This window comes from Drosophila suzukii, unplaced genomic scaffold (assembly GCF_043229965.1).
Source record: "Drosophila suzukii unplaced genomic scaffold, CBGP_Dsuzu_IsoJpt1.0 scf_14, whole genome shotgun sequence".
NCBI classification, from domain to species: Eukaryota; Metazoa; Arthropoda; class Insecta; order Diptera; family Drosophilidae; genus Drosophila; species Drosophila suzukii.
In genome coordinates this window covers 871,937-881,925 of record NW_027255901.1, presented here as the reverse complement: position 1 = coordinate 881,925, position 9,989 = coordinate 871,937, and the positions used below count along the sequence as shown (strand labels likewise).

At 52.1% G+C, this 9,989-nt stretch overlaps 1 protein-coding gene across 1 annotated transcript; it reads left to right on the top strand.

The window, feature by feature from the left end:
* The first annotated feature begins 6,346 nt into the window (after positions 1 to 6,346).
* On the top strand, positions 6,347 to 8,979 carry LOC139354712 (uncharacterized). The gene is made up of 4 exons (XM_070998951.1): positions 6,347 to 6,587; positions 6,657 to 6,890; positions 7,510 to 7,819; positions 8,769 to 8,979. Exons 1-4 carry the CDS (start codon positions 6,347 to 6,349, stop codon positions 8,977 to 8,979), a joined length of 996 nt encoding a protein of 331 aa, XP_070855052.1.
* Positions 8,980 to 9,989: the final 1,010 nt, after the last annotated feature.

Sequence of the window (9,989 nt, the reverse complement as noted above, 5' to 3'; positions counted from 1 at the left end):
TACTCACCTCCAGCTTGATGGCCTCGTCGACCTTTGACCGAATCGCCGCCGTGCAGATGCTCTCATCGCTCACGTTTGTTGTCGGCAAACGAAACGCGGCGGCCAGGGATGCATCGATGGAGCTTGTCGGGGTGCACGGATCGATGAGTGCGGTCTCCCCGTCTGATCCCCGGTCTCGACGATCACCAAAGCAGTCCGGAGGACGTTGACACTATGACGTTGGAGAAGTGCCGCGAGCTACGAAGCTGGTGTCGAAGATGCTGAGCGCGGTGGAGGGGCAAGCGTTTGGCGAGTTGGAGCCGGACTTTTTCCGGGAAACAGGTTCGTGCATGTGGAGCAGCGTTTGATGGTTCCGGTTGCACGTTCTGCACCGGTCACCGCTACGACAGCTCCCAGTGGAGTGCTCGTGTGCGAGACAGTTCGCTCAGTACTTGCTTATAAGAACTGCCCGCAGCCACTTGTTGCGCTTGTGGAGCTCCTTAAGGTACTCATCCTTCCATCGAGTGCGGAAATGTTGATGGACAGACTTTAAGTGCTGCCACCGGTTCAGAATGTACTTGGATTCGCCCTTTACTTCAGGTTCCATTATGGATAGAAGAGGTCCACCGACAAGAAAGTGCCCTGGTGTCAACGCTAAGAGATCAGTTGGATCCTCGGAGATACGAGGGCAGTCCGATAAGTACTTTGCCTCACCGCCCGAAGGCGTCACTATCGCAAGAGAAATTTACTATAGTGTATTCTCGTAGATGACTACTGTCGAAATTTCAGCCGAATCGGACTAGTATTTTTGGAGAAATGGGGAAAGAGCAATATCGCTCTATGATTCGATTCTTGTTTTGGGAAAGGAAATCGCGCATCGAAATCAAAGAGCGCTTGGATGCTGTGTACGGTGACTCTTCTCCTTCGATGGCGACCGTCAAAAATTGGTTTAACGAGTTTCAACGTGGTCGCACGTCGGTTTTTAATGAGCCACGCCCAGGTGCCCCGAAAACGGCTACCACGGAGGATAATGTGACAAAAATCCACGACCTCGTATTGGCAGACCGCCGATTGAAGATACGCGAGCTAGCTGAGACAGTAGGCATGTCAAAAGACCGCGTGGATCATATCCTGCAAGAAATTTTGGGCATGGGAAAGCTGTCGGCGCTTCCATCCTGACAGCGAACCGGCATCGCTGGAGCATCGCTGGGTCAAGTGTATCGAGCTAAAAGGAGATTGTGAGGAGTTGAATAACTCGCCACAAATATAAGCAGCAGCAGCAGCAGCAGATGGCCGGTCGCTTACCAGATACGCGGCGAATTCGCGTAGTAACGGCGCGGCGAGGAGAGGATGGAAAACGAGAGAGTTTGGAGACCAAGGATGGAGAGCGAGAGAGTTTGGAAACCAAGGATGGAGCTCGAGAAAGTTTGGAGACCAAGGATGGAGATCCAGAGAGTTTGGAGACCAAGGGGCGGATAAGGAGAGAGTGGAGACTTGCCGGGCAGAGCAAGAGTGCCATGTGGGGATAACGGGACTCCACCGGACTTTGGACTCTCCCGTAAACTTTGGACCGGGAGAAGAAGTGCCACATCTCGGCAGTGATGCGGCACACAGCCGTGCCACAAGCATCACGGGAATCAGCGGGACGGTAGCAGTGGGCGGAGCATCGATCGGAAGCGGTACGTGAAGGACAAGTGGGTCAACCAGAAGGCATGGACTTTGGACCCGGAGTGGAGAGATCCAGCGGGCCTTGCGCAAAAGGGAAATAACGGTTCCCGGAGGCCCTATATAAGGCCGCAGAGCGCTGGCAGCTGGATCAGTCGATCACGAGGGGTCAAACCTTCAAGATCAGTTAAAGTACCAAGTGAACAGTCAGTCAAGCAAGTAATCTACGAGGGATCAACCAAGCGAGTCGTCGAAAGCAGCGCCGTGGGAAGCATACAAGGAGCAAGATCGCCACTTCGAGACGTTCGGGATTGGGACATCGCGAATCTCCGAATTGAGACACAAGTGGCTGAGTTCCGGAAGGCATCACGCAGCTAAGTCAAGGCGTTTTGTTTTCCAACTTTGTCACGACCACACCCAGGCGAGTCGCCCGGCGGGTCCGTCAGAGACAAGCGAAAAAGGCCTACGACGAAGAACCGTCAGCTTGGGGAGGAAAGTTGTCTGAGACCCAGCGTACCCTGCCCGACCAAGCAGGACCTGGCGTGACGGACGAGCGGTGGATCGATTTGCGGTTTCAAAAGGCGTTCGCCTGGAGAGCCCTGAGATTACCGGCGAAGTTCCCGAACAGCAACCGCTCAACTCCCCGAGTGCCAGAACACCGAGCTACTGGTCAGGAGACAGCGCAGAGGACATCGGCAGCGACGCCAGCAGACTTCTCCGGCAGCTACGTTACTATCGCCCCGCGGAGCTCATTGGGGAGCGCAGGAGCGTTATGGTCGTCAAGCATTAAGGTGAAGCCGGGTGGAACGTTCGTCTGCTCTAGGCGTAAAGCAAAGTGAACTGCTAGGCAGCTTTCTGGCGGTAGCCTTGACTGTCAGCGCGATCTGAGCAAGAACCTAGCGGGACCGCCCGGGACAGAGCAAGGGGACAGGTATTGCCTCGAAAGCAGTGGCCTGGAGAGCAAAGCTTGTTCACCCTAGTATGAGAACGGTGACGCTTCCCTAAGCCCACAAGGCCGAATTCTCTGCGAGTCTAAGGCGCGACAAGCGACCCCGAGGCAGCGCGTCGGCAAGCGAGCGGAGGCGGCCACTACGAGCGCTCCGAGACACAGGAGCCAGCGGACGTCGAGTCAACACGTCGACAAGACAAGAAGAGGAGCACTAGCAGTCGGCGAAGCCAGAGCAAAGAGATACCAAAGCCAGCCCAGACACACAACCGCTGTACTAATACCACGAGAATAAATCCTACTGTTACCATTTGAACCCATTGTTTTCTCACTTATCTACGGGGCAGTCATGTCATATAAATTTGGTGGGACGAACACACAATCTTTTGAGCTAGCCGCACGAATCTCGTAGCAAGCAGACAACAACATCAGTTCGTTACATCTGGCGCCCAACGTGATTGTCCTAACAGTGAGAACAGCACAATAAAAATGGGAAAGAAGTGGATTTACCGCCTTAAGAAGGAGGACTTCGCCCATGTCGCACAGACGCTTAATGTTGCCCTGGAGGGCAGGCTAGACGACATGAGGAAGGCACTGTCGAAATACTACTCAGAAACAAAGAACGACCCACAACTCTTCGACATCTGGGCCGAGCTGGAAGCAACATTCCACGACAGAGCTGGCCCAAGCATTACGTTAACAAACGCTGAAGGGGACAACCTGGTGGCAAGCCTGAGCATTGACAACATGCAAAAAGAGGCCCACAGGAGAGAGTGAAGCCAAGTTAAGAAAACAGCAGCGCTGACCCCGAGACCAAGCCAGTCGGACTATGCAAAGGTCCTAAACAGGTCCGCGAACGGTCGTTCAGGTTCGATGGGGCGGAAAAACCATTTTAGTTCCTGGAGCAGGTAGAATGGTCCGCCAACCGCTTGGACCTTAATATGATCCCTCGAGCGAAGCCGGAGCTGCTTAAAGGAAGGGCTTTGAAATGGTTCATCGCCAACAACAAGTAATGGAGAGCCTTTGCAGAGTTCATAGAAAGCTTCCACACCTCTTTTCTGCCAAGATTTTTTCATGCAGACGATGGTGAGGCCACTTAACTACTCTACAAAAGAGACGTTAACGGTCAATAAAGAGAACTGCACCCCAAGCTTCAGGATTTTCTTAAGAGCACACAAAGTGTTGGACCTGGATACAGTTATGATCCTAGCCGATGAGTACGAAGAATTTGAAAAGGAACGGGAAGTTTTCGCACAGGAGAACAAGTTCTCAGAGACTAACTCGGCGTCACCAACGCAGGTAACATGCAAAAGATGCGAGGAGACAGATAAGCAGGACACACGGGGAAATGACCAATGGTCCCCACCACACCAAGCCAGACGACAGCAGGCAACACACGAACCACGCGGTGGCCAATTGACCCCACCCCCACAGCAACAGAGACAGCCAAACAAAACTTGTGGAGGCCGCCAAGCAACACAAAGAGGCCACAAGATGCCACCCATATCACACACCCGCAGGAGGCCTGTCGAAAATGCGGTGGGAATGGACACTGGGCTAGAGGAAACCAGCGGCTGTTATTTTGCTGGATATGCGGCAAGGTGGGTGTCAGGGGCGTCGATTGCTGCCAACGATCGAGAAATAGCCACCGATCTCAGCCGCAGAGAGGCGAGCGGGGATCCCACAATGCCACCTCTCCAAACTAACGGGCAAGCTAATCGAGGAGGAGCAGCAGTTGTCCGCAGCTGTGATGATTGGTGGGAACAGCTACAAAACCACAATCGACACCGGAGCAACGGCAAGCTTCGTTAGTGAAGAAATGGCGGAAAATATTGCTGCTCTAGGAAGGATTACAAGGACGAGACGGAAAGTTAGGTTGGCAGACGGAAGGTGCGGCGGAATTAATGCGCAGCTCGAGGTGGAGGTCAAATTCAGCAACAAACAAGTGACCATGAGCCTGTTGATTTTACCCGGAGTAGTGGATCCAATAGTGTTGGGACTGAACTTCCTGAAACAAGTCGGAACCGAGATAAGGTATGCTGGACACGAGATAATAATACCACCCAGGAACCGACACAATGGGTGGCTCGAGGAGAAGCTATCAGTAGCAGTCGTGCAACAAGTAAATGAGTTGGACGATACTACAGCGTTCCTTGAAGCAGAGCTGGCAGACTTCAGCACAATGACGGGAACATCGAATATGGCAGAACACCAGATCAAAACAAGGAAGAACGCTATAGTCGAGTACCTCGACTATCAGATACCCGTTACTCAAAGGGAAATGGAGATATGCAAGCAGCAAAGCGAGATTAAAATGCGCCACCTACCGGCGGTAGACAGATTTAAGCGTTATGGGCGTTAGAGGGGGCGTGGCAAATTTGTTTTTGGATCAATCGATAGGTATTGACGACACCAATACATTTCAGCTACAATATTTTATCTAGCATGCAAATTTTGGGCTTCACAGGTTTTCGCGGTTTGTGGGCGTTTAAGTGGGCGTAGCAAACTTTTTTTTAGGTCAATCGATATGTATTGATGAGAACAATACAGAACAATTCTATCTAGCATCAAAACTGTAGGAGTTACAGATTTGGGCGGTTTGTGGGCGTTAGAGTAGGCGTGGCAGTTTACTGAAACAAACTTGCGCTGCGTAATGACCTCAGGAATCTGTTCTCCAAATCTCAATAGCCTAGCTCTCATAGTTTCCGAGATCTCAGCGTTCATCCGGACAGACAGACGACAGACGGACAGACGGACAGAAGGACAGCCGGACAGACGGACAGACGGACATGGCTAGATCGACTCGGCTAGTGATCCTGATCAAGAATATATATACTTTATGGGGTCGGAAACGCTTCCTTCTGCCTGTTACATACTTTCCGACGAATCTAGTATACCCTTCTACTCTACGAGTAACGGGTATAATTGAGGATGACAAGCCAATCAAGCAGAGATACTACCCCAAGAACCCAAAAATCCAAGGGGAAATCAACGCAAAGGTGGACGAGCTTCTCCAAATGGGGTTCATAGAGCATTCAAAAAATCCATACAGCTCCCCTACCGTGATGGTGAAAAAGAAGACAGGCAAGTGGAGACTGTGTGTCGACTTCAGGCAGATCAACGCGAAGTCAGTGAAGGATGCCTACCCAATGCCCCGCATAAACTACATCCTGGATCAACTAAGGGAAGCGCGGTACATCAGCAGTTTGGACCTGAAGGATGGATACTGGCAGATCCCACTGGAAGAGAGTAGCAGGCAATATACGGCGTTCACGGTAGCAGGCAAAGGTCTGTTTCAGTAAGGGGTAATGCCATTCGGACTTCACTCGGCGTCGGCAACGTTTCAGCGAGTTTTGGTCCAAGTAATTGGCCCCGAGATGTCACCTCACGCATTCGCTTACCAGGATGACATAATAGTGATCGGTCACACGCTGGAAGAACACAAACGAAACCTAAGAGAAGTGTTCCGGCGTCCGATGGAGGCAAACCTGAGGCTGAATCCAGAAAAATGCCAATTCTTTAAGAAGGAACTGCTGTACCTGGGATATCGAGTGACTTGCGAGGGAATAGGATCAGATCCAGAACAGGTAGCCGCCATCGCTGAACTGGAACCGCCATTGACCGTCAAATAGCTCCGGCATTACCAAGGAGTAGCGTCGTGGTACCGCCGATGTACCAGACTTTTCCAAAATTGTCAAACCCCTGAATGACCTGCTGAGCAAAGGCAGTAAGTGGTAGTGGACACCGGAGCACCAGATGGCGAAGGCAAGACTCGTGGCAGATCCGGTGCTAGCATGCCCGGGCTTCAGTAGAACTTTCATCCTGCAAACAAACGCCAGCATCGAAGCAATACTGACCCAGGACACCGAAAAAGGCGAAAGAGTAATCTCCTATTACAGCCGAACACTGAACGGCGCGGAAAAGAACTACTCAACAACAGAGAAGGAGTGCTTGGCGATCGTCTGGGCGATCCGGAAGCTTAGGCCATATCTGGAAGGTTAACACTTTAATTAAGCAACCGACCACATGGCCCTGAAGTGGCTCAATAGCATCGAAAGCCCTTCAGGAAGGATCGCCAGATGGGCCCAGGAGCTACAACAGTACTACTTTCAGATAGCGTACAGAAAGGGTCAGCTAAATGTAGTGGCCGCCGCATTACCAAGACAACCACTACCACAGATGCTACGAGTATTGAAAGAGGCATCGACAACAATAGCTTCAGAAGGGTGCAGCTGGATCAAGGATATGAGCGAAAAGACAAGGACCCAACCGCAGAAGTACCCGGACTATGTTATGGATGGTGAGACACTGTACAGAAATGTTTCCTTACCGAGCAGGCAGTGAAGAAGTCGCGCCATGGAAGATGTGCGTCCCAATGTCGCTACGGAAACAGTGTTGAGGGAAAACCGAGATGCACCCTCTGCGGGACACGTAGGAAGCCGGAGAACAATTGCACGGTTGGCAGCCCGATACTACTGGCCAGGTAAGAAAATGCGAGATTCGCATGCGGTTTAAACCAAATCAGATGCAGGCGGCCTGAAAGATTTTGACCCAAGTGCCGGAGGAACCATGGGACACGGTATGTGCAGACTTCTTTGGACCCCTACCAAGATCTAAGCACGGGAACCAAATGCTGCTGGTCATGATAGACAGATTTTCGAAATTGGCGGAACTGGTGCCCCTGCGCAGTGCGACAGCAGAGTCGCTCAAGAAGGCGTTTAGGGAGCGCATAATCGCAAGGTACGGGGTCCCGAAGGTGGTCATAACGGACAACGGAGTACAGTTTGCTAGCCGCATCTTTCAAAGTTTTCTGGCTGAGATGGGTATCAGACAATAGTTCACCGCACCATACACACCACAAGAGAATCCGACCGAACGAGCAAACAGAACAGTCAAGACCATGATTGCGCAGTTCACAGGGCAGGACCAGAGAAACTGGGACGAGAAGTGGCCGGAGATTATGCTAGCAGTGAACACGATCACATCAGAATCCACCGGCCATACACCGGCGTTTCTAACCCAGGGCAGGGAACCACGTCTACCCAGCAGCCTATATTATAAGGAAACCCTAGGCACTGGACCACCTAGGGAGACCCCTGAGGAAAATGCCAACAAACTAAGGGAGGTATTCGAGATCGTAAGGCGAAATATGAACAAGGCATCCCAGGACCAAGCCAGACACTATAATCTGAGAAGGAGGCAATGGTCACCAGCGGTTGCCGACATAGTGTGGGCCAAGGAACATCACCTGTCCAAAGCGGCTGAAGGATTCGCTGCAAAACTATCCCCGAGGTACGATGGCCCTTACCAGGTTGTAGATTTCGTCTCTCCAGTGATATGCAAAATACGCCACACACAATCGAAGAAAGAAAGGACAGTTCACGTTGGCGAGCTCAAGCAACAACAAAACGAGCAGACAGCAGAAACGTCAGATGTCTAACAACAGGTACGAGGCGACAGGATAAGGCGTTAGGCAGAAGAGAGAGTCATCCATACGCCACACGGAAAGAACAATCAGGATAGCACAAGGACATGGATAAGGATTTCACGTTGATCCAGACTGCGAGGCCACGATTATGCGTCAGGCCTAAGCGAGAGTCAACCACACGCCACGCAGAAAGGTCAACCATTAGGATAGGTCACAAGGACATGGATAAGGATTTCACATTGATCCAGACTGCGAGGCCACAGGATTATGCGTCAGGCCTAAGCGAGAGTCATCCACACGCCACGCAGAAAGGACAGTTACAAGGATAGGTCACAAGGACATGGATAAGGATGGATGGTGATCCCGACCGCAAGGCAACATGATTCAGCGTCGGCGTGCCAGAGTCATCCGCGATTACGCCAGGCGGAAGGGACATTTACAAAACGGTACAAGGATACGGGTAACGTGTAGGGATCCAACCGCAAGGCAACAGAATTCAGCGTCGGGCAGTTGCCAGAGTCATTCGCGATTATGCTAGGCGGAAGGGACACTTACAAAACGGCACAAGGATACGGGTAAAGTGTAGGAAAAGACCCGCAAGGCAACAGGATTCAGCGTAGGGCATTTGCCAGAGTCATCCGTGGTTACGCCAGGCGGGAAGGACACGGACAAGGTCGGCAGCAACAGTAGCAAAAGCACACCATTTCAAACAGGAAGGATACTCCAATAATACCCCAATAACACCCAAAGGACACCCGAAGTAACGGCGCGGCGAGGAGAGGATGGAAAACGAGAGAGTTTGAAGACCAAGGATGGAGAGCGAGAGAGTTTGGAAACCAAGGATGGAGCTCGAGAGAGTTTGGAGACCAAGGATGGAGATCCAGAGAGTTTGGAGACCAAGGGGCGGATAAGGAGAGAGTGGAGACTTGCCGGGCAGAGCAAGAGTGCCATGTGGGGATAACGGGACTCCACCGGACTTTGGACTCTCCCGTGAACTTTGGACCGGGAGAAGAAGTGCCACATCTCGGCAGTAGAGCGGCACACAGGCGTGCCACAAGCATCACGGGAATCATACGGGATGGCAGCAGTGGGCAGAGCATCGGTTGGAAGCGGTACGTGAAGGACAAGTGGGTCAACCAGGAGTCACGGACTTTGGACCCGGAGTGGAGAGATCCAGTGGGCCGTGCGCTGGCAGCTGGCAGAGACAAGCGAAAGAGGCCTACGATGAAGAACCGTCAGCTTGGGAAGGAAAGTTGTCTGAGACCCAGCGTACCTTGCCCGACCAAGCAGGACCTGGCGTGACGGACGAGCTGTGGATCGATTTGCGGTTTCAAGAGGCGTTCGCCTGGAGAGCCCTGCGATTACCGGCGAAGTTCCCGGACAGCAACCGCCAACTCCCCGAGTGCCAGAACACTGAGCTACTGGTCAGGAGACAGCGTAGAGGACATCGGCAGCGACACCAGCAGGCATTTCCGGCAGCCACGTTACCATCGCCGCACGGAGCTCATTGGGGAGCGCAGGAGCGTCGCGGATGTCACGCATTAGGGTGAAGCCGGGTGGAACGTTCGTCTGCGCTAGGCGTTAAGCAAAGTGAACTGCTAGGCAGCTTCCTGGCGGCAGCCTTGACTGTCAGCGCGATTTGAGCAAGAACTAAGCGGGATCGTCCGGGACAAAGCAAAGGGACAGGTATTGCCTCGAAAGGCGTTGGCCTGGAGAGCAAAGCATGTTCACCCTAGTCTGAGAATAAATCCCACTGTTACCATTTTAACCCTTTGTTTTCTCACTGATCTACGGGCAATCACGTCATATAAATTTGGTGGGACGAACACACAATCTTCTGAGCTAGCCGCACGAATCTCGTAGCGAGCAGACAACAAAATCAGTTCGGTACAAGATTATGTTGAGAAATAAATCGCCACTTTTCCAAAATTTTCGTTTTTCTTTTAGAGGCTAAGTACTTATCGGACCACC